The sequence below is a fragment of the Psittacula echo genome (genome assembly GCF_963264785.1).
Source record: "Psittacula echo genome assembly, chromosome: 2".
NCBI classification, from domain to species: domain Eukaryota; kingdom Metazoa; phylum Chordata; class Aves; order Psittaciformes; family Psittacidae; genus Psittacula; species Psittacula echo.
Window position 1 is genome coordinate 61,600,721 of NC_137737.1, and position 25,047 is coordinate 61,625,767.

Here is a 25,047-nt window from a genome sequence, read left to right on the forward strand (position 1 = left end):
TCACAAATAATCAAATATATGTTTTTTCACGTAGTTTACCTCAGTATTTTAACCAACATTGTACATTTTATTGTTTAGAAAAGACGACGACATTGCAGAAAAAATAAAATAAAATTTGTTTTCAACAGGACAAATGTTTTACATGGTGGTATAAAAAGTGTAATGGGAGCCTGGAGGGGAAAAAAGGAAACAGGGGAAAAGAAAATAAAAAACCTACTCCAGAAAAAGTACAAAGCTAAAACAAAATTCCAGATGTGCAAGTCTGAAGGTTTTAGCTTCTCAAATACACAACTACGTGTGCCTTTCACAGTAAGTCATAACTGAACAAGACTGTTTGTACTACTGCACCCTTCAACAGGCCAGTCTGCAAATCAAAACAAATAATACAATAAATGGCTAACTCAATAATGATGCAATTATGGGTTCCTTTTCAGCTGTTAGAAAAAGCTTGTTTACATATCTAACGCTTCGTCTTTAAGATTCAAACTGTGCTTAAGATTTTTTAGTTCAGACATACTGAAACCCAGCAGCACAGACGGTTTGTGATTATTCATCGCCTTTAAACATATATTCCTCTTTTTTCCAAAGAATGATGCAACATCAATTTTCCATGCACACAGCAGTGAGGAAAGTAATTCCACTTCTTTCTTAGAAGGATATGGCCTCTTGTGAAAGTAGTCTGTCAAAAACTGCTTTTGAGCCTCATACAAACTGTGATCATATTGTGTAGGATCTACTGCTAGAAGGCAAAGATCCTCACTAGAAGGAAGCTTCTTCATATCAGTCCTATTACTAATCTTCTGTCTTTTAAAAGGCACTACCCCTGAATTCACTTCTTTTTCTGGAGACAGAGCTATGCCAGTACTTAAGCTCAGAAGTTGCTGTTCCTTATTCCTTTGGTCTTCTGCAACAAAGCAGGAATCCGACTGTTTTCTTTTCAGCGTCACAGAATCATGCTTTTCACCATTTACAAGCAGGAGCTCTTTCTTCTCAGTACGCTCAAGCTGCATCTTCACACTTGAGTTGCTGTCTTTGGGAGCACTTCTACAACGGAGTAAATGTACAGCGATAGCTGCTAGAGTCATATTTCCAGTGTACACACCACAACAGTGGATGCACTTGAAAGCAGGAGTTTTTAAAATAGTATGTACAGTTGGCATTATATGATGCCGCTCTTTCAAATGCTTTTCATAGGTTTCTTTACCAGCAAACGTACCATAGCAAAAGGGACAGGTTAACGCTTTTCTGATGCATCTGCTCTTCGTTTCTGCTGTCTGAGCTGTCACTTTGATGTAAACGGGGACAAGCGTCCTTGAATTTAGTCCAGCAAGCACAGCCAAATGTACTTCTCTTTCACCAATGTCTTCTTTTGGTAACACTGTACTGAAATCAAAGTGAGGAAATATAAGGTCACCCTGAGCATCATTACCTAGTTGAAATCCTCTGTTGCTATAATCTGCATGTAACTGCTTTTTCCCATTGTGTGTTGTCTTATTGTGCTCTATGAGGCTTTTTAAGTCATGGAAAGTAACTGTGCAAAACAAGCAAGCTAAGCCATGCATCAAGAGATGTTTCATGAGCTCTTCCTCACACAGAAAACACTTACAAGAGAAACACCGGACCGTCTTTTCTGTCATCCACCTCAGAAAGGGTGCGCAAGCTGCAAGTTTGTCAGGTGCTGGGGTTCTGTCCGCTTCTAGTTCACACTGTTTGTGGGCCACCTCCATATGCACCTGGTAGACATTTGATGGGAAAAGTTCACTGCAAACGGGGCAAGTCTTCCACTGCTTAGCCTGTTTGGTATCCTGACTCGTTCCAAGACCAAGAAGGGAGGCTTGTAATGATATATTCTGAGATGTTAAAACCACTGGAGGGGAGGGTACACTAGCCGGTGACTGGGACAACTGAGTTATTGTCCCAGCCTGCATTAGGTGGAGGGGCACATGTGGTGGTGTAACAGTTGCTACTCCCCCACCAGGAGCTACAGGCAAAGTAACTGAAACTGGGGAAAGTGTGTATGTAGGTATCCCATTAACCTGCTTACCAGTTGGAATCAACTGCCGAAGTATAGAACCTGGAGTCAAAAAAGCTGTATTCTGAGAAACTGCCGGCTGAACTGGATGATTTACTGGGATAACTGCTGGGGCAACAGGTTGATTAAGTTGAAAAAATCCAGGTCTGACATTCTGCCTGACAGGAACAAGCCCAGAAGCAACAGGCTGGTTAAGCTGGAGAACACCCGAAGCAACTGTCTGTGCCACAGGAAGGACCCTGGGACTAATGGGTCTATTCACATTCCCAAAAGACTGATTGACAGAGATAACTCCTGATGCAACTGGTTGATTTACAGGGCTGACAGGCTGAGTAACAGGTAGTGCTCCAGTTGCAAGTGGACCATTTATGGCACCAATGGTTTGATTAACAGGGAAGAGCCCAGGCCTGACAGGTTGATTAAGAGGAAGAACTGAAGGGGCCACAGTCCCTACAGGCTGATTAAGGGGGAGCGTATGGGAAACAATGATAGGCTGGGAAGGTGATGGCTGAATATTCATGTTATTCTGACCCACAAAAAGATTATTAGATACAAGAGCAACATGTGAGGGGGTAACAACTGGAGCACAAGTTGTATGTGGAAGGCTACCAGAGGCACTTGGAACAGTCAGTGATCCAACTGTGTTTTGAACGGCATTTGGCTGCACCACACTCTGGTTTTGATTATTCTGTGGAAATGCAAGCTGGATGCAAGATGGAGCTGATACAGAACCTGCTGTGGAAGTGGCCGGTGTTGCAGATGGAGAAGTCACTGCCATACTTTGGGGAGGCTTTGGAGCAATCTGCATTTGTTTCACAACTTCTGGTTTCTTAATATGCTCTGAAATCACAGACCGAAGTTTGTTCTCCAGGTCTCTGTGTGTTTCAGCTGTCAAGACATGATACATTAAAGAATCTTCGCTGTTTGCAGAAGCATTACATTTTTTACAGTAGAGCTCAGCAGAATCCCCTCTACTTTCATCAGGTTTCAGGCCAAAATACGTACTAATTAAGTTCTCAAAATGGTTCATCAGCACATGTTTCTTCATATTGTAATACAATGTGTCTGTGAAGTGGCATTTTAGACACGTAAAGTTTATGATGTCACTCCTGAATTGTTTCATGCCATCCAAAATGCTGACTGTGTAGTTCTGTATTCTTTTATTAGATGAATGAAACATCCGGATATGTTTCCCCACTATTTTTGGATCAGAAGCAAATGCACATTTTGGGCAAGGAACCACCAGCTCTTGGTCCATTTCATCCTCATGGTAGCGGTGCAAGTGATTCTTGAATGAAGTAAGCAATTTTGATGAGAACTTGCATAAGCTACAGCAGTACGGCTTTGTTCTGTATCTCTGCAAACAAAACAAAAACATCCACTTAGAAATTGCCAGTTGATTCCTAAATCCCTGTTATCTGTTTGAAAGTAAGGCTGCACTATCACCTGTCAAAAATGCCTTCATTGGATGTATAGCATGTATCTTCTCAGTTTCTTCTGTTTCTGAAAACCAGACTTAAAGATGACATACTTAAAGGGATAAACATTTGTGCCCTTTTTGTTTCTTTATAATTTATAAAGAAGCCTTAAGTGAGTTCGTTTTTATTCCAGTTCACAAGATGTAATTCTGAAGCCCATTTTTAAAGACAGAAATCACAGAACAAGCTAAGAAGAATTCGTATGCCACTTGTAAGCACGAGGTGAAGCCTCAACAATTAGGAATAGCACCCCTTTAAATATGACACTTTTAAAGCATTACTTAGGTCAGAACCACCTCCTATTTACTGGAGAAAAAGAGAGAAGAGGAGAGAGTTTATTTGCGTATTTCAATACCTTACTCTTCACTGAAAGCTCTCCAAAAGCCGCAAAAGATTAATTTTTTCCCGAACATTCTCTTGGAGCCAGATTAATAGAAATGAATAAATCCCCCTTTTATGATACAGTAGCAATGACCTCTTCGTATTATCTCAACATACTGGACATCCCATCACAGTAATTTCTTTAAGACATTTCCTCTAGCACATTCACTATAGAATATACAGATTCTTCTCGTAAAAATATTTTAATTGCAAAAAAATAAACCTAATTATCTTCCACTAAATAGTGGTTTGCTGCCTTGATTACATATCACTTGACAACATTACTTTTCATATCCATATGAATATTATTTGCTCTTCCTGAAAAGCTCATAGGTCTATCAACCATTTTTTCTTACTAACTTCCTAGGAAGTTAAGCCTAGCTCCTGCCAAAACCTACAGAATCAGTCACAGCAGCATCCAGGTGACAAACCTGCACTCTGAAACATCTAGTAAAACTTGTTCGTTCCTTCAGATGTGTTTTTCACTTTACTGATGCCCCTTAAGAAACACCATCCAAAGGGAACAAGCTGTTCCACGTCTACAGCACCCAGCCTAGCTAGATCACCCACGTATGTGTCAGAGATAACATATGGAGGACTGCAGCAAAAATTTGTGCAGTTATTTTTTTGTCATTTCATATAGCCATGAAGGTGTCATCTACTAGCTCCTGATGAAAATCAAAATCTAACCTCCAGATTCAAAAGACTGGGTCAGACAAAGTGACTCGCTAAGACTGCTGAAGAATACACTGTGAAACTATCAGTTAATTATCCTCTACTTACACTCTTTAGGTGTCTGGTCTCAGCTGCTAGTAAACAGCACCACAGCAAATGAGAAGAGCCTTCAATTTTACATTTAAAGTATACTAAGTAGAGAAAGGCCACTGGCACAACCGAACTAAAGAAGCATACAGAGCATTACTAAAAGCTGCACCTCATTAGCCTTACTTCTGAAGAAGGCAGGTGACAGAGCGGTGACTGCTTATTTTAATTTGTTGTCTGAGGCTTAGAAAAGCTCGTATGCTTTTTAAATACAGGACCCATATATCCTTTACTTTCCCCTCTACCCCATCTCTGTATTAGGTCTTTCTGTACCCATAAACTTATAAGATAGTGTAATATACCGGCAGTATTTCTTTGCTGCCAAGTCTGAACAATATTGTTAGGTACGGTGTTCTTATTCTTACACAAACAAGCATTGCAGTATATCACTAAGAAACCACCCTGGTACCTGCATATTGTTAAGTCTAGGGGAAATAAAAGTTTCATGCCTTCTTAATCATTTATTTTTTGACAGAGGCAAGAATCATGACACTTCAGAGAAAAAAAAAAAAAGTCCTGTACCTCAAGTTCTGTCAAATTAAGACAATTCCTAAAGTCCCATTATTTAACCCAAAAAACAAAAAAATCCCCAAAATTCTGCTTCAACAGAAGCATGTGAAAGCCTGCTACTTTCATCTTGTTTCTGTATGAAATAGAACTCTTCCACACAGACACACTAGAAAATAGGTGTTATTAGAAAATAATTTCATCAGCATGTGCTCATTGCATAGGCTTTAAGCTGTTTTATATGTTCATAAGTGCGACTAAAAGCATCTCAGCTTTATAGATAATTTAACAGAATTCTAGGCCACCCAGAAAACAAAAGCAGTATCTTGGAGATTGACTAACACAACCCTAAACTGCACAAATGGAATTCAAAAAGGATTATTAGAGGCATTTAGGAAAACTTGATGAGTCCCACTCCAAAGAACATACCCCATAATGCAGCAACACTTTCCGTTGTGTAGTCTCACATTCCCCCCAACCTAGAGACAAGCAGAAAGACACAGCAGCCTCCAAAAATCAGAAGTTCTTCCATAATTACTAAGGTCTCCCTAAACACAGTACTAATGGTAAAACCACCAATTCATCTAAATAAACATCATCTCCAGCCTACTGAGCTTCCAATGTAGTTCAAACAACTTATTTTCCCTTAAGGCAACAACTTCTAGAACATCCTCAAGGACCAACTTCTTTCCTTCCAAATTTAAGCAGCATGATGCCAACATATGCAAGATATGTGAGTGATAAATGTCAAGGAACCATGGCTGTTTAAAGAAAATAGACAGGAACAACTTTAGTATCCACAAGACATAGCTTGGCAAATCTGTTCCACAGCAACACATTACAAACTCTACACTGAAGTTCATCATCAAAGACATTCCAATCTTGGTTTTTTGGACAGATATAGATGCTACTGGTCATGCTGATTAGCTGAGTCAGGATTTGTAATTCTCTGTCATGATTTAAGCCGAGCCAGTAACTCACAACCACACAGACGCTCACACACACCCCCTCTTCATCTCACCCCGCTCCCGGAGGGATGGAGAGAACTGAAAGAATATAAATCCCACAGGTTGAGGTAAGAACAGTCCAATAACTGAAGTATAATACAAAAACACTACTTCCACTAATAATAAGGGAAATAAGGGGAGAGAATACAAAAGGAGAAAGGGAAAAAAAAAACCAAAACAATAAACAGCAGTGATGCACAATACAAGTGCTCACCACCCATCGACCCATACCCAGACCAACCTGAGCAGCAACCTGGGCCTTCCAGGTAACCCCCCCCAGTTTATATACTGGGCATAACGTGTTGTGGTATGGAATACCCCTTTGGCTAGTTTGGGTCAGGTGTCCTGTCTCTGCCCCCTCATGGCTTCTTTCTTGTGCCTCTATGCACTGGCAGAGCGTGAGAGCCAGAAAAGTCCTTGACAGAGGCAAGCACTACATAGCAACAGCTAACACTGGTGTGTTATCAGCGTTGTTCTCAGCCTAAAGCCAAAAACACAGCACTGCACCAGCTACTAAGAAGAAAAATAACTATTACAGCTGAACCCAGAACATTCTCTCTTCTTGTAATAGATCAGGTCTCTCTGCCTGGTCTTTCACCAGACAATTAGGGATGAAAGATTCCCTCTCTAGTGCATGAATTTTAGTTCTTTTCCATTTTCACTGAAATGGCTACTTTTTTTCCTACAGGACTGTGGACAAAAATACAAACAAACAAACACCAAAACCAAACAAACCACAAAAAAAACCCACACCACCCAAAGCCCAACTTTTTGTTAAGTTTTAGACAGGAAGCTTCATTTTCTCTGTTTTCATCCTCTTCTTCCCTGTTTTGTATCTGGGGAAGAGGGCAAACCTATCCTGCTCATCTAACACAGGTCTCCAAACACTAAATTTCTCTGTTCACTGACTAAAGAAAAAGGCAAAAAAAGACAGAATCAGGAAGGCTAGAGCTCTTAAAATATGCTGACTGGAGCCAGAAGACCTGAGAGAAGGAGACATTTTCCATGTGCATAAAGAAGAAATAAAAAGGGGGCAAGGATCCTGTAGAACTATTAACGGGATTTACTCCGTTCAGCTAAACTAAAGGTAGTCTTGACTGAAGGTAACTGTAAGCCTTATTTGAAGTGGTACTAAGAAGCTAGTGCTTGGGTCTCTACAGACCCAGTCAAACAAGTCACATTTGACTCTCATCCATAAATTCATGTGAACAGATGAACATGCAATCTTAAATGTGTGAAACCAAGTTCAGGAAAGGAGAACTAGGAAAGACACAGCAGACAAAGGTCCTAAGTCACTTTCTACTAAATGACAGATTGGCAAAGACTGAATGGCTTTGTTTGGTCAGCCTGTATGTTGAGGGCATCAATATACAACTATTGCATGTGGCAGCCTCTGCTTGTTTGAAAGATGGCCAAGTCAGATTTAAAAAACAAAAAAAGGCCCAAAAACCCTGAGAAACAGCCACCACACTTCTCTAAACCATTACCTTCGGATTCAGGATGAAAACTACAGACTCACTGCTCTTTACATGCTGTTGATAGGCCTTCTTCATGGAAGCAATCAGGAACCCCAAGACTCTTCAGCACAACTGAGAAAAGACTACCTTTTCTTCTGGATATATTCTTATGCTCTACATAGTATATTAGAAACTTGCTAGAATGTAAAGTTATATTTGTTTGTTCATCTCAAACCTGCCTTTTTTGCAGATACCAGCTTCACACAAGATTCCAGACATAGAGAACTAAAAGCTTTTTCACATATACCGATCTAACTGGAACATGTTTTCCACTGCAATCCTATCCCAAGCCACTTTCAGCTTAATCCACTTGCATCTATGCAACCATATTTGCACCCTTCCAAAGAAACAAGAAACACGTTGTATATAAGAGCATGTTAAGACTAGACATCAGAAGAGGCTAAAAAGGCATAACATTAGTGTGACATCTTAAATACTCGACGCTGAAGGCTGCATCCTTAAAGCAAACGGTATACATAGTTCTTATAACCAGCTGCATTACAGAGAAGAATACAGAAGAAATGGAAGATTATTCCTAATAGTACTTCAAAAACAGATGTTAAAGCTGTACTTTTTACCATAAAAAGGTGTATTTTAACTTTTCCAGGACTTCTGAAAGTGATAAAATTCAGCAACTCCACATACACATCTACCCAGAATCTCGTAACACAACTATACATACCTTCCTTTTGCCCACAGACTCCCAAAGAGAGACATCACTCCATGAAGTGTTACAAAAGTGTTTTTCACCTGGGTCAAAACTTTTAAGATTCTGAAAGAAAAAAAGAAAACAAGAAATAATCTGCTTTTGCAGTCTGTTCTGAATACAAAACCAGTCTCAATACAAAGGAAAAAGAAAAAAGGAAAACCCACACAAACAGCAGACGAATGCCAAGTCCATACAGCATTTGGGTACAGATCCCAAAATTCAGTTCCAAGAAATTGCTACTTCAATCCCTCTTTCATTTATTTTACCTCAAATAGTTGGTCATGACTGCCTTGTAATCTAGCAGGAATTCTGAACACTTCATACTTACTGAAAATGTAGGAGTGAAAATATTTACACTTTAATTCCATTGCTTCTAGCCAAGTTCACAGTGAACACGGAAGATACTTTCTCCCTCTATCTTCCTCCTCCTAAATCTGTAATCCTTCACTATTTACTTCAATTTATTAACTTACCACTGAGGTTTACTTTGCAACGGGGTTTAGCATTAAATCTTCATAGCACTGCTCTGTTTTTAACTTGAGAAAACAAAGAGCAGCAGTATTTTTCTCAAGCTGTAAAAGTAACTGTATTATTGCATCTGGAACAACCATGTCAGGGTAAACAACTTTCCTTACAGCATTCTTCTAATCAATCCCATCACAGCAGTTTATGTCCCTCAAGTCAAAGCCAGCTACCACCCTAAAAATCTTAAGTTCCTCTCCAATTTTCTGAAGCCCACATATATCCAAACACAAACGTAACGAAAAAAATAACTACAATACTGTCTGCTAGGCATTTCTGAAGAACCTAGGCTTCAGAAAATCCCTTCCATTCTAATCAGCAATCCCTTCTATTCTAATCAACATCTAAGCACCGAATGAGCCATCTATCTACCTTTCAGCCAAACCTTCTTAAAGACAGAAAAACACCTTAGAAAGAACCCCTGCATGTAACAAGAGAAATCCCACAGCCTTAGAAAACATTATGCTTTTCTTACATATGTTTAATGGAGAAAACATATGAAGAGACTTCAGATTTACTAACAGTTCTTCAGCCAAACACACTGGAGTGAATTACCGTTATAGAAGTTCTCAAAGTTTATGGCCTAACCCAAAAATGTTCTGCTTTTGTATTAAAATGATCACCATTTTCCAGAACATAAAGATAAAATACTCAGAGCTTAAATGAAGACTTAAAGATTACAGTATGTTAAAGAAGCTAAAATAGTTTACTACAGGAAAGCCTCTGATATTACAAAGTACTTAAGAGTAATTGCAGAATCAAACTAGTAAAGTAGCCTAAAACCTCATGTTTTCTTCCTAGCAAAGATGAAGAACTTTTAGCCTAAAAGCTAAACCATTTGGTCTCCAAGCAACAAAGAGATACTAACTGTATGTGAAATTCCTTCACCTTCTTCATAAACTACTGTCCATTATCATACCTTACTAGAACAGGTTAAGACCAATTTTAAGACCAGACGGCAGGTCAAGTCTGTATTACATCATTTCCTACTGTTTCCTAAGTTGTCCAGCCTCCTCACATGAGAATGTCCAGAAATTAATCCTAATACTGGGGACGGGAGATGACGAGGAGGACACACGACTTAACGTACTTCTCATCTATTAAGACACCACACACCCTGTTCTACCAAAAAGAAATACCATCATCATACGAGCCAACTACAAATCAAGTTCTAAAAACCACTCTTCTTGCTGCTAAAGTTCTACCAAAACCAGCCACAGATTACCTGAAAGAAACAAACTGAAATTATGAACTTGGTTGAGGGAGAATTATTTGCAAAAAGAATAAAACTGTATTTTTTTTTAGCCTACATCTCACAGAGCTTTTTCCAGAATGGAAATGGTTGCTGGGTTACCACCACGACCATTTACTGAAAGTGAAACACCACCAAATAAGCACACACCACCACACAGAGAAAAAAAAAAACCAAAACAAAAAAACCCCACCTTATTCCCCATTCACCATTAAAACCCATACTGCAATCAAAAAGTTAAACTGCAGTCAATTTCATAGCAAAAAAGAACAGCATCATCAACACATTTCTACTTCAAAGGGTCAAGACAGAACAGCTTCTTAGAGGTTTAATTACAAAACAATACTATACAACACAATTAAAACAGTATGAAAATTGAAATTATTAAACAAATACACTTTTCCCTCAGCTCTTATGACATATTTAGATATATCAAACATTTTTAAATGCAATAGCCAAAAATGATCCAGAATTAGTTATGCATGTAGATCTTAACCATTTACGTATACAGTTTCAGAAAAAACACCACAAAAGACACAACAGCACTCCCACAGAGTTGACTTAGTTTAGCACCATCATCCAGAGTTAATCCAAATCCTTGATTCAATGTAAAGACATAAATACACTAAACTGCCAAAAAAACCCTGCAGACCAGCTGGCTGAAATACATTACTGTGTAGTCATTGAGTTGCATTACTGTGTTTGCACTTTTTCTGGTATTAGTCTTGCCAATCTGATGGTGTGAATCCATCCTGCTTGTTCCACAATACTTTCTCCTGAAAGGGGCAACAATGGTACTATGTCTTCTTGATCGCTCCAGTGCAGTTGCATATACATTTTAAAAATGCAGAACTGAATACAACTCAGTAAGACAAGTTTCATATTTTCCCCTGAACATAAAGCTTAAAGGCCTGCAATAAGAATCCGGGGTCTAACTGCTTGTTTGTTTTCAGAAATACTGAAAATCTGCATATGCTTCAGAGGTTTGCCCTTGATACACGTCAGGATATCCCTGAATAGTCAAGTCTTCATCTTCTTATGATTTTAAAAGAATGCAAAGAAAGTTGCTGTGAAATAATATTTTGTTAGTCTGCGGTGTTTTTCCTAAAGCTGTACTGTTTCCTTTAGCTGAAGAATACTTCAATACTAGCAGTGAATATGCATCATCATCCATAACATACCTTGTTCCGAAATTGAGTTTCTGTCAACGTTATGTACTAAAACAGTAAATTCTACCCTTGGCATATGAGTAGTCAGTCATGAGTAATCCTTCAAGCACAGATCCCCACCATAAATATCTATGCCAGATATAATATACACACAAAAAGTGAAATATGTTTCAGATGGGTTTCATTATTTCAAATGCTTTACCTTCAACAATTCCCTGCAGCTGTCAAGCCCAAGATCCACAAGAATGCCCTTCACCTTTTTTCGAGCCTTCCTAATATTATCAAGATTTTGAACAGGAATTTGAAACATTTTGCACTTTTCCTGAAAAAGAAATTTAAAAAAAAAAAAGAAAAAGGAATGGAATATTTGAACATAGACACTTGCATTTAACAGTATTAAAGTCTTAAAAATATATTCTTCAATATGAAAATGCAAAAGCCTTAAGCCAAAGAACTGGTCTCATTAATATTTCCCAGTAGGTAAGTTGCTTCCTTTTAAAGGAAACACAGCATTATTGGGGGGGGTGGGGGGGGAGGAATCCTTTACATTTCTTCTATCTAAACAAAATCACAAGTTTTTCTTTCAGATTTCTTTGTGTCTATATGGCAGCTATTCCATGTTTTGTCTTTTTTTTTGTAAGAGAACATGAACACCAGTTACTATCAGCTCATTTAGGAAGGAGGAATTCAGCACCTTTCACTTTGAATGTTAGTGTCAAGATGAGAGCTTCTTTGATAATCTGGTTTGTTGTCAGGTATGTACATGCTTAAAATATAACTGATGGCAAAATCTAGATTTCCTGCAGGCAGGAAATTTATGCTATTAAAATTTTTTATGCTGGACCTTGTCATAAAACAAGGTGCTACAATATTAATGCAGTAGAAATAACATGTAATTAACGTATGGCACTGATAGCTAAATACACTGAGTGTGGGACAAATTTCTGTCACACCCACATGCTTTCAGGTCTCCTCCTCTATCACCTTCTCCTACTCCAGAATTTGGATTTATAACCTACCCTACTCCCTTCAGCAAGCTGGAGTCCACCTTACAGAGAGACAGATTATCTGCTGTGGGTCATCTATCTGAAGCGTTGTGCACAGCATGACTGCCCATTTGTCTAGAACATATCCACCAGGAAGGGCCTAGCACTTCCACAACAGCTGGTCTTTCATCACTCCCCATGCAGCTGGGCTATGGATGCATCAGTTGCTTATCTTCAGCTCCCAGTACATCATAAAGTATTCCCATGGGTTTAGCTTATCTTTAGCTCCCAGTACATCATAAGGTACACTCTTGGGATTAGAAGCATGTGCCTTTATCACCTCTTATCTATATTACAGCACAATGCATTTTAGAGTGTGATTTAAGAAACTTAATTTGGCACAAAATCCAAACAAACTACCTACACTGAAAATGGTCACTGGGAGCTTCACAGGTATTTCTTTGTTCTTAGTTAGCTGGACCTAACAGAGTTTAAAAGATCTCAGTCCGTACTGATAAACAATTCATCCATCCAAGACAAGTTTTAGCAAGGGAAAGAAAAAAAAAAAAAAAAAAAAATCCCCAAACAGTACTCAGACCTTGATGGTCCTTAATGCCTTAAAAAGCTATACTTCAACAAAAGAAAAAGGAAACATCAGTGTTAACATGAAATCTTTCCATTAAAATGCAAGACTTTCTTGTAAACAGTAGCAAAAAACCCTCCCGTGTAAGACAGAATCTACAAGCAGAGCTTCACCAAGAGCAAATAAACACCAAAAAAACCCCATAAACAAAACCCCACTTTTTCTACACTGTATGTCATCATTCAACCAGACAAAACGAACAAATCTGATGCAAAAACACGCAATTGAGTGTTTTTTAATTAAAATTCAAATAACTCACATGCTATTCTCCTCTTCTTCTCCCCCCAAAGGAAAGCTATGCAGAAAGAAACGGAGAGGGAGCCCCATTTGACAGATGCTAGTCTTGTTTTCTAATGGTTTTTATCCCTAAAAAGCCTGGAAGATATTCTGATACCATTGGGGTAGGTGTGGAACAGGAACCTAGACAGAATAGAATAAATCAGAGTAAATAGTCTGACAGTGTATCGAAATCCAAGGAGTAAAATTAAGCTGTAAAATCCTCTTTTTAAAGTGAAGTCGACTGGGAATTCATATAGTCTCTGGTTAAAGCTTTATGATCGGTCCCTCTATGATAGCAGGTTATGAGCACCAACCCCATGGCCCACTGAAGGTAACAACAGAGCTGACAGGATGTCACCATGCTCAGATCAGCCAAAAGGATATATGGTTCAGTATCTTAGGCTCCACTGGAAACACTTCCTCCATCTCAGTCCCTTAACTGATATATTGATGCTACCGAAGACAGGAAGCAGACATTTCCTGAGGCATGTCTATCTCATAAAAAAAAGAAACATTAGTCTACAAAGGTGGTATAGTAATGCAACATCCATGTATCTCAAGTTTTTTTAACCAGCAATCTTTCTGAAATGGAAGTCATTACTCAAAATGAGAAATAATTAATTTTCCATTTTTCAAGTAGCTCGTCTTCAATCCAAAAATATGTGTATTTCTGTATCATGTCCAGCATTATTCAGTTGGTACTTCCACAAACTGTTTAGGAGCAAGACTCTATGTTACTCATCTAACATTCTGTATTCGTTAGACCATCACAAAGGTCACTGAAATTTCATCATTCTAAGCTTATTTCTTCAAGATGCCAGTTTAATTCCCTGATTACTATAGAGTTTATTATCCATACTTGTTTAGTACTAATTTATTTCTCTTGCATTTTGGACATTCTTCAAGCTTTGGTTTGCACTGTTTCCATGCATAACTACAGTCAATCTGTTGTTGGTATGCATCCCATTCTTAACCAGCAAATTCAGTATGAAGGCACTACAGTAAAATTAAACCTGAGCTACTCTAGCACCCAAGAGTCTTGATCTTTTCACCATGTTGGCTACCTAAAAGACAAATTTATCTTAAGCTACTTTTAATTTCATGGAGGTACTTTTGCATGAACAGAACAAACACAAGTTAGTATCAAAATAAAATAATTGTAGCAGCTGATGTCCCAAACTCAATTCTAAAAAGGTCATTCAACCCTTGCTCGGGCGTTTTATCCATCAATTTATTGCTGCATTTACAGTTCATTTAGATAGCACCTCTGCAATGATACAGCAAACTTTGAGTTCTATGCAACACTAAAGGTTCCCTTCATTTCTACAACACCTGCATTCCATGTAACACCCAACTACATTCAGCTTTTCAACAAAGATCACAAATGCAGCTCTGTCAGTAGTATTATAGTATTTTAATACTAATCTAAACAACGAGGTAGCAGTCTGGACAGTACCTTACTAGCCAAAGACAAATACTTCTACTTTGCCAAGTAACTATGCTTGACTATAATATCTCTGCATTAAAAAAAAAAAGGCAAAAATGCTAACATTTCACCTCTTCAAAGTGAAAAGTCCCACAAAATAGAAAGTTTCTATTTGCTTTCCTTTTAGCCTACTTCTTAGAACAATACTCATTCACCTTGGAAGGGAACTCAAGAAGGCACCTATTCCAGTCTCCTAGTCAAAGCAGGCTCTGCAACAAATTGAAAACCTCCATAGACAAAGGTATGACAGCCTCTCTGGGCAACTTTTCACTGACAGACTGCAGTAACAGTGAAAGGCTTTTTCCTTATAGCATCATTTGTGTTCCTAAGGAAACATACGCAATCGAATTAAATATGAAGCTGGTATGGAGCTGGAGCAGAGTAGATGCACAGATGGGCTTCCCACGTGCATGCAGGTGCATCCTGCAAAACCCATCAGTAAACAAGATAATCAGGTATTTCTAGAGATTTCATGAGAACAGGCAATTAGAGAGAAATCCTATTAGAAGGTCCACAGAGAAAAAGGCTGCAATGTAACCCTTTTAGAGACCAGACAATCTACACAGAAGCCAGATCTCCAGATGTGTTCCTAGGAAGCTGGCCTTCACTAGGCCATTGCTCACAGAATCGCTTGTAGTAGGGAAATTATGAAAGGCTTGTGAAATTTTGTCCTTTCATAATTAGAAATGCTTTAGAAATTCAATCATCCTTAGTTTTTATACCTTTTCACCTAGTAAACTTGTTAGCAACTGTGCAAAAGATTTCTATGAAGACTTTCAGATTCTGGGATATTTGGGTGGGAAGTCTTTTTAAAGGCTTGTTTACCAACTTATATTTCAGCAGGTATCAGAGTTGACCAGCACCAATAAAGAACTCTATTTTCATTTTAATAAACTCATTAGAAGTTGATAATTCAATATTAGTTGAGAAAATAGGCACAACTGCTTCATTCCTGAAAATTAAATGAGAGCATAAGATCTACTAATTCTCAGAATCTAAAGAGCAAGAACACTGGATGGCAAAGACAGCAGCTAGGAGGACAGGCATCCTGAGAAACTTCCTAGAAGAATGCGAGTTCAGCTTGGCCATACTGAATTTTACTCTCATCAATTTTGTTTTGTTTTCTGATAAGCTTACAAGCCCTCCAAGAAGTCATACCTGGACATCTGCTCAACCGTGTTAGTACGCAGATGGTTGGTTCTATTCCCTGGACTGTTATCTGTGCCTACTGAAAGAGACCTAACTGGATTTACGGGTATGTTGGCACCATTAAAGCTTATCCAGCCTTTGGAGACAGAGGGAAGAAACATATATAGTTGCCTATCAATATCTCTAGGTGTTTTTAACAGAATTGACAGATTTTATTCCTGGGAAGAAAAACAGTCACTTGATTAGAATGGATATCATTCTTACTATGTCATTTACTGTCAATCATATTAGACTAATAAAACTGACTGGGAGTAGTTCCGGTCAACAAATAATTTTACATTATCCCCTTAAATTCTAATTCTTACACTTCTGTCTAAGTGCAACTTGTCAGAAAACCCAGGGTAAAATAAATAAATAAATAAATGAATAAACATGGTTTTTTTGGTGCAACTAAATTGGAAACTTTTGGGAGTCTCAAATTACAGATCTCTTATAGTCACAATAATTCTGCTCTTTCTTAGCTAGAAATCACACACCCATTAAAACAGCCATTTAATCCAACATAAAGATGGCCATCATTCAGTATCTGCTAACACAGTAAAAAGCATTAAGGTACGTGATTACATGGATAAAAATACAGTGCATCAACCTGCACCTTGCTTAAAATGTGCAATCAAAACAAATTTAGATCACTAACTTTTGCTGTTGTGGTTTAAATAACTATTGTGATGCCTCATTAACATACAATCAAGCCTCCATTATCCAAGACTAGAGACAGAAGGGCTATACCATTCAAATTCATGTAGCCTTCCCTAGAGCACTGTGACTCATAGGAGAGCTAGACTCCCTTAGGGATCATCACCAGCCTGAAACTGAACCCAGCAGGACCCAAGCTCACTCTGTATAACTTAAGCACCTACATAGAGCCTACTCAAATGAGCAGAAGAGCCATACACCGACCCCAGCAACTTTAGGGAGAAGTACAACTGCATTTGTACTGCATTAGTCAGCCTGGTATGACCCAAAGACATAGATGCACAGAACAGCCCATAGCACAGATAACCCACAATCTGAAATTCAGCAAGGGGACAACTGAAAAAACATAAAGCTGCACTACAGGTGTCATCAGAAAGATTGTTTAAACACAAATCAGCTTTCCCAGCATTCAGTAAAACTTGACACAAACCAAGGAGTTCCCAGTGGTAAAGCATAAAGCACTATGAAACTGTTTCTGTGCTCTTCATTGTCTCTGAAGATTTGCTATATCTTTAGGGAGGGTTGTTGGTTTTCTGTACAAAACTTTAATAAAATTTCATTTATAAAATGAGCTATGAGAACTCCATTTTTTATTACAGCTTATAATATGCATATTTATTACATACATGGTTAAATATTGCTCTAAAAAAATTCCCTTGTTCAAAATTACTAAAAATATCACTAAGATTTCTAGAATACAGACTGGACTGGAGATCCCAAGACTGAGTCTTCCCCTTGTATTTTAAGTATTTAAAACTTTAAGGGGCTCAAACATGTATTTTTTAATTATAGAACACAGTTAAGGAAAACAACCAGTTCTCCCCAAATAGTTTACTGGTCCAAATTTCAGTATTTATCAGCTGAAAGGTAGCTGTTCATAATTTAGACAGTACAGTACTATGAACCATTGCAGCAAAAGTCAAATATCTATCCTTTATTCCATTTACAGTGCAGGACCAAGAGAACTTCCTGCTGCTTGCTCTCAGAGGGTCCTCGACATGCTTGTGAGGTGGGCTGATGCCAACCTGATGAAGTTTAACCATGACAAGTGCAAGGTCCTACACCTGGGTCAGAGCAATCCCAGGCACAGCTACAGGTTGGGCAGAGAAGAGACTCAGAGCAGCTCTGCGGAGAAGGACTTGGGGGTGTTGGTCAATGAGAAAATGAACATGAGCCGGCTTCAGTGTGCACTCGCAGCCCAGAAAGCCAACCATATCCTGGGCTGCATCAAAAGGAGTGTGACCAGCAGGTCAAAGGAGGTGATCCTGCCCATCTACTTTGCTCTCATAAGACCTCACTTGGAGTATTGTGTGCAGTTCTGCTGTCCTCAACATAAAGAGGACGTGGAACTGTTGGAACAAGTCCAGAGGAGGGCCACAAGGATGATCAGGGGACTGGAGCACCTCCCATATGAAGACAGGCTGAGAAAGTTGGGGCTGTTCAGCCTGGAGAAGAGAAGGCTGTGTGAAGACCTCATAGCAGCCTTCCAGTATCTGAAGGGGGCCTATAAGGATGCTGGGGAGAGACTCTTCATCAGGGACTGTAGTGACAGGACAAGGGGTAACAGTTTAAAACTTAAACAGGGGAAGTTTAGATTGGATATAAGGAAGAAATTCTTTACTGTAAGGGTGGTGAGGCACTGGAAGGGGTTGTCCAGGGAGGTTGTGAATGCTCCATCCTTGGCAGTGTTCAAGACCAGCTTGGACGAAGCCTTGGGTGGCATGGTTTAGTGTGAGGTGTCCTTGCCCATGGCAGGGGGATTGGAACTAGATGATCTTAAGGTCCTTTCCAACCCTAACTATTCTATGATTCTAAGTGCAAGGCAAGAGTATTCCATTTATATAAGTAATTAAATTAAATAATATAAAGCCATTTGGCTTTAATGATTTGCATAGTACAGGATATGTTTGTTCATTCATAAACTTTTTATTTTTATTTATGTATTGCTGAAGTACCACTAGAATATGTAATGCAATTTTGCATTCCATTAACATTTTAGTTCTAATTCTGCATGCAGACTATTCCTGTGCACCTTACAGTTTTCCATAAACCGTTTCAAACATCCCTATTGTCTAAAATCAAGGCTTTTTATGCACAGACTTTGAGACAACTTGTCAAGTTGGCTCCTTACATGCTCCACTGCCTAAGTATTGACAGAAATTAGAAGAATAAAAAAAAAGTGATCCAAAACAACTGTTCAGTAAACAGTACTCAAAGCACAGACAGCTTCGTGTTAGATCTGTCTCATTAGGCTAATTTCTACTTCCGACCACGGGCACACCCGGAAGTCCCTCCCCTGCTCGTGTGCGCTGAGGTCCGAAGAGGGGGCTTATTCCCACTGAAGCCCACGAGGGCCGCCTTGGAGGGAACAGGACGCACACTGCCGTACTTTAGCCAGGTCAGCTACGGCGGGCACTCCCCGCGAGACGCCGGCGGTCACCGCCGCGGAGGGAGATGAGGCTGGGCGCCCACAGCCCTGCCCCATCCGCTCCCCTTTAGCCGGCTGCAACGCATGGCAACGAGCACCGGCACAGCCCGGCGGTATTCGCAGTGTAGCTGACAGCCCGGGGCCGACACCTGCGGGACGCCTGGAGCCATCCAACTAACGCGTGGGCTTCAGCATAGGTGCCTCCCGGGCAGGAAGACGGAGGATCTCACTGCTCCGAAGAGGCAACACAACCCGGCAGCGACCAGTCCACAGGGCTCGGCGACCCGGCTCCCAGTGAGGCCGGATCTGGGATCTGAGCGCCTTGCCATAGCGAGCAGAGCCAGAGAGGTGCGCTAAAGCCGCCGTTAACTGATAGCCGCCAGCACTGCGGCTCGCACCCGCTGGTGTGGCCGTTCTGCCCACGCCGGGCATCTTCCGCCCCGCCTCCCCCGCGCCCCTCGGGGCGTGTTGCCTGCGGGCGCAGCCGGCTCACCTCACTGCACCTACCCGGCTGGGCTGCAGGGGGCGCCCGCCGCCGCTCTCACTGCTGCCGCCGTCGCCGCCTGTAGGGTCGCGGTCCCGCGCCGCAGCCTCCGCCTCCCGCTCCTTACAGCGCCAGCCCCACCGCCGGCTCGGCCGCCCCGCAGGGCCCCTCCCGCGCCGTGCCCGCCGCCCCGCCCAGCGGCTCCTCCTCCTCCGCCTGCTGCTTGTCGCGCTCTACTCCGCGGGCCGCGAGGGCGGCCGCGGCGGCACCAGCATCGCCGGAGTCCGGGCCCGACCTTGGCTCAACCCGCGGGAGCAGCGTCTGCCACCCCGCTCCCGCCCTTCAGCCTCCACCCGCTCCTCATCGAGAACCAGAAAGAGAAAATGGCGCTCGATTTATCCCAGGAAGTGACGTAGAGGCTCATTTGCATGACGTCCAATGGGAAGAGATATGGGTCTGTGAGCCCATTGGCTCCCCGGAGGGAGATGGGCGGGGCCTCATGTGGGAGGGGCTCATCTGCTCTCCTGCCACCTGCCCCTCCCGCCTTCGTCCTGTGAGGGGCACCACTGAGAGCTCTCGCGAGATCCGGAGATGTGACGTCACCCTCGATGGGGACGGAGCCTGATAACGCAGTGCCCATCATGTGAGGTCACCACGTGACCACCCAGTATCATTCCTGATTTGGTAGGAGGTGTAGCCTCATTTACATCAGCTTGGGGCTGGAGGCCCCGCCCACATCAGCCAGCCAATAGGGCAAGGAAAGGCCTGGCAGCCATGATTCCCATTGGAGAAGGCCCTACCAGGTACCTCCACACATGGCTCACACCTCCCCTCCTTGGTGCTCCATTGCCGGGCCTGGAGGCCATGGTGGGGATCGGACTCCAGGAGGATCTGTGGGATCCTCAGATGCAGGTCCTGCAGAGGCAAGACCCACTGGATGCGCCTCTGGTGATGTTGTGTGGGAGTATGGTGGTATCACACCCATGGCACTGAAAGGCATCTCAGTGTGATGAAAGGTGCATCTCTGCAGGTCAGTCCCTTGAATTGTATTTACCAGATATTTCCATGTCAGGCGGCAAGCTTGTCAAGCACAGTTCTTACTCCTGCCATGACAGAATCGCAGAATGGTTTGGGTTGGAAAGGACCTCAAGATCATCTAGATCCAACCCGCCTGCAATGGGCAGGGACACCATGATGGCAGGTGGTTTCAAGTGAACACAAGATGGAAACAGAATTGATCCCCTGTGCTGGTGGGTAACAGCCACACCACAAGGACCAGGACAACTGGCCACATCAAAAGCATGTATGGGTTTCAACTGCTGAGATGCTGGATATGGTTCTGTGGCTGGCGCAGGCAGAAGGCAAGAGGTGCACTGAAGTAGAGGTGTGTGGGGCCATTCCAGATCCCATCGCCAGTGCACCAGGATCAGCCACCTTCCTGGGACAGCTTTTAGTCTTCATCTTCCCCACAAGGTTATCCTGGCTTAGCTTAGGCCATCTCTGAAGTGTTTGCAAACTAATTACTTCAACTGGAGTTTCTTTAAGTGTCCACCGTGTGGATGAAATGCTGATCACATTGAAGCCAAGGGCCATTTTGCCATTGGCCTTGGTAGCCATACATTTGCACTGCTTCTCTACATATGGCTCGTACATAGCTCAATGTGTTGGCCAACTCCCATTAAAGCCTGTGAAGGCCACATCAGTAGACTAACTGGTATCTTGTCAAAAGGTAATACTAATAAAATATTCACACTGACAGAAAGTTACACTCTCTTTTTACAGTAGTGGCCACAAAAATTATTTCCCTTTGTAGTCCACACTCTCATAAGTACATTGAAACATAATTATTTGTAAGTTTTTTGGAGTGATAACTATCTATTAAAAATTAATATGATAGAAATTCATTAGCCGTGTACTTTCTGCATATGCAGAATAAATGCATACACCCTTACTTGCATATACAAGTGTAAGGGTGTAGGTAAGTAAAGACACAAAACCAATGGAATAAAAGGCAGTCACGCAGGAAAGGTAACTTGTTCAGAGTAGATAGGTGACTGTAGATTCAGATTGGATCTTAGGAAAAATTTCTTCCCTGAAATGGTAAAAGGCTTTGGAACAGGCTGCCTAGGAAAGTGGTGGAATCACCATTCCTGGAAATGTTCAAAATCCATGTAGACAAGGCCATTGGCGTGTTTTAGTGGTAGACTTGGCAGTCCTGGGATTGGACTTGATGATCTGGGGTTGGACTTGATGGTCTTTTTCAACCTGATTGATTCTATGATTTGATAGTATAAAAAATTGTTATTATTCAGTGGGAAGAGGGATATGCTCCAGTTAGTTAAAATGTAGCATTTAAAATAAAGCTTTTAGCTGCTGTCTGATAATTCATAAAGTAAAATAATTAAATATTGCTGTGCCAAAATGGAAATGTCCAATGGCTCCCATGTAATCAACAACATTAATCAAAAATGGCTCCCCCGTAATCAACATTAAACTTCTGTTGTAACAAGGCATCAGCAAATAATTGCATGGTGTTTTAATCAATGGATATGTTAACAAGCTTCAATAAAAGATTAAGAGAAAACAGTTGTGAAATAGTCTTTCATGGCTGAACATTACAGCAAAATTGTGGAATATCTCCTGATTTTCACAGAACCACAGAGGTTGAGGTGGGAAGGGACCTCTGAAGGCCATCTGGTCCAACCCTGTATACTCAAGCAGGGCCATCTAGAGCCAGTTCCTCAGGATTATGTCCAGTTGGCGCTTGAAATTTGGCCAGTGTTTTCTATCACAGTAGTCAAAATGGGAGCTTTTTGTAAAGTTCGTCAAGTAAATGTACCTACATAATAACTCTATTTGTAAATCTGTTATTTATCTTCAGCTGTCAGATCATGCAGTGTGCTTAGCAAACTCAGGTGCTATTTAAATGAGGTGGAGTTAGTGCTCATTCACTTGGGAGAGGAGGTTATATTTTCACCTGTGGGACCATCATTAAATTGTACACATTAGAAGTAGGTCCATTAGCCTCCAGCACACGCTTAAGACTTTCTGAAAGGAAATTGTGACTAGACTTCAAATTCCTTCCCTTGTAAAAAATGAATAGGATAGCAGCATGCAAAATTCATTTAAGAGGAGGACTTAGAAGAAGAAAAATAAGTAAGGTTAAAAGGGAGGAGCAATGTTTATATTAATTTTTTCCCATAAATTAACAATTTCAAAATTCAAAAATAAGTGGGTTTCAGGACAACAGAGCAAAGAAAGTCAGAAACACACAAAGTAAAGAAGAGTAAAAAGGTCAGTTAGTTTTTCTTAGATAAAAGTAATAGCTTTGATCAATTAAATCCAATGGCATTAGTCATTTGCTCTGGAAAGGTATTTCAAGACTTCTCCAAATGGAAGACATAAAAAAATGTGGTGATTGTGTTTTAATTACATGTTGCTATCATATGGGAGTTAAATATTTGTTTAGTTAGTTACAACTTTTAAGTAACATTCGAAGTAGCATCTAACAATAACATATTAAGTAATATTTTTTGCTTAAACTGCTGCACAGTTCAGGTCTGGAGGAAGTGATGACAACAGGGAGAGTGCTTTGGCAGCTCACAATGACATGTGAGTGCCTTAGCCCTGTCTTCTGCTTCCTGTGGGCGAGATTCACCGCTTCAGCACTTTCCCATTAGCTCTCTCAAGGCAGAGCAGCAGAAGCAAAGAGCACATACCTGCAGGTGTACAGTTAACAGTTGGGTTTGGAGAAAGGACTCCTCAGAGTCTAGAAGAGTCAAGAGAATTAACTTCTATAGCTGCGTTCCAGGTCCTGGAGTAAGACCCAAAACCATTATTGACCTAGATAGTTCTAGGGAAGTGCAGGAAGACGGAGGGAGCTCTATCTTTTTACAGGGATTTGCAGCCAGTACATTTTCTCTTCAACTCTTCAGTACATTTTCTACACCAGCTTATATTAATGTAATGGCAGCAAAATTCTCTTTGCTTTTGAAGCAGATGCTGCAGCACATACGAGTCTCAGTGATCATTTTCAAAACTGCCTGGTGAATATTTTCATTAGTGTATTCTAAAAGTTCAAAGATTAATGTAATTACTTTACAAAATCTCTTCCCCACAAGCAGAAGTTGCAAGTTCTTCCTTTGCATAGTCCATATGTTTAATTTGTCAGAAAACGAAAAGAAAAAAAAGGATGTTTCATTGATAGTTGTAGTGTTGCCATGATTATGGAGAAGCAGAAGACTTGGGAAGACATTCCAAAGGAGCCATGCACCGGTCTCTGTCAGCCACCGGATTCTTCTGCTCCTTGCAGGAGACCTTCTCTAATCCATCCTTCCTATGTGACAATACCCTCCAGTTATGACTCCTGAACTCTTTAGTTCAAACAAAATTATGTATTAAGAGCTAAAGTACTTTTCACCTGAATCCAGTTAAAACAGCAGGATATCTACTATGCGCAGGGTTTGTTGATTCAAACTGACACAGCCTGTTTCCTTAGGTCAGTTCCGAATTCCACTGAAGTCTAGAAAGCCTCTTACTGAATACAGTAGAATTTCAAGCAAGTTTTTATCATGAATGAAGGAGCTCCTCTTCTAGAAGAAAAAGACAAGAAACAAAGCACAAAGAAAAAGCAAAGCACAATGCCAGGCAAGCAGAAGTTATGCAAAAAGTAACCATACTCAAAAAGTCTGGTTATTTCTACAGCTTAAAGCACACTGCCAAGTCAGTGCCAGAGGAATTAAAAGGATGACAGAGTTAAAAAACTGAGTACCATTGTCAAATGAAAAATGGATAGAGAAGCTCTTTACAGAGAGGCTGTTCTCTTATTTACCATAATAAAACTTTTAAATCAAAACTTACTGTTTTTACTCCCTGCTGTGAGACAGATAGCTTGGCATGAAACTTTCTTGAAAACTCTTCAAAACCCAGGCTCTCATTTGGAAAGCACACAATGGGTCATAATTTCTGTGCTGAAATGAGAGACATTAATAGTGGTAAAATAAACATGCCAATCTCTAGCTTCAGCCTTCATTAGGTAATATTAGCAAAAACTATAGATCATGTCATATGCCAGAACACAATAGCTAGGCCAAATTAACTTTTCCTTCATATTTATCCCTAAATCTCTTCTATTAGTTTGGCTATATAATGAAATTACCTCTTGTCATATTCTATATGAATATTTTTTTTATATGAGCATAACATAAAGATTTCCAGAGGAAAAAATTATCACACTTACTGATTATAGCAGGATCTTTTTTTTACTAAACAAAACCATATTTACCAAGTTGTTTTTACCAACAAAAATAGATTTAAAATTACTGCTAAATTATGTGACTTATTTGGCTAAAAGAAATCTGGATCTTAAAAATCTAGGTCATATTGTAGAAAAGAATTAATAATTCAGACAAACTAAGAAGTAAAAGTAACCAGAAAGTAA

At 40.4% G+C, this 25,047-nt stretch overlaps 1 protein-coding gene across 11 annotated transcripts; it reads right to left on the reverse strand.

Annotated features, from left to right (window-relative positions):
- On the reverse strand, nucleotides 1-20,017 carry ADNP2 (ADNP homeobox 2). 11 transcript variants are annotated; one of them, XM_080611081.1, is made up of 6 exons: nucleotides 19,617-20,015; nucleotides 13,285-13,445; nucleotides 11,599-11,718; nucleotides 8,427-8,516; nucleotides 2,765-3,389; nucleotides 1-1,378 (listed from the first exon to the last, which is right to left on the reverse strand). In XM_080611081.1, the coding sequence occupies exons 3-6, from the start codon at nucleotides 11,704-11,706 to the stop codon at nucleotides 453-455; spliced, it is 1,749 nt and encodes a 582-aa protein (XP_080467207.1). In that variant the 5' UTR covers nucleotides 11,707-11,718; nucleotides 13,285-13,445; nucleotides 19,617-20,015; the 3' UTR covers nucleotides 1-452. The 11 variants fall into 11 exon arrangements, with proteins under 11 accessions (XP_080467207.1, XP_080467211.1, XP_080467208.1 ...); XM_080611085.1 differs by having other exon boundaries at nucleotides 1,607-3,389; XM_080611080.1 differs by having other exon boundaries at nucleotides 881-1,044; nucleotides 1,217-3,389; nucleotides 19,617-20,017.
- Between the last annotated feature and the right edge of the window lie 5,030 nt (nucleotides 20,018-25,047).

Excerpts from the sequence above, each read along its gene's own strand:
- ADNP2 (XM_080611084.1), bottom strand. The coding sequence starts at position 11,706 with ATGTTTCAAATTCCTGTTCAAAATCTTGATAATATTAGGAAGGCTCGA. Across the intron at positions 8,517-11,598 it reads GCTGCAGGGAATTGTTGAAG|AATCTTAAAAGTTTTGACCC; the intron begins GTAAAGCATTTG and ends TTTTTCTTTCAG. Across the intron at positions 3,390-8,426 it reads AGTCTGTGGGCAAAAGGAAG|AGATACAGAACAAAGCCGTA; the intron begins GTATGTATAGTT and ends TTTTGTTTGCAG.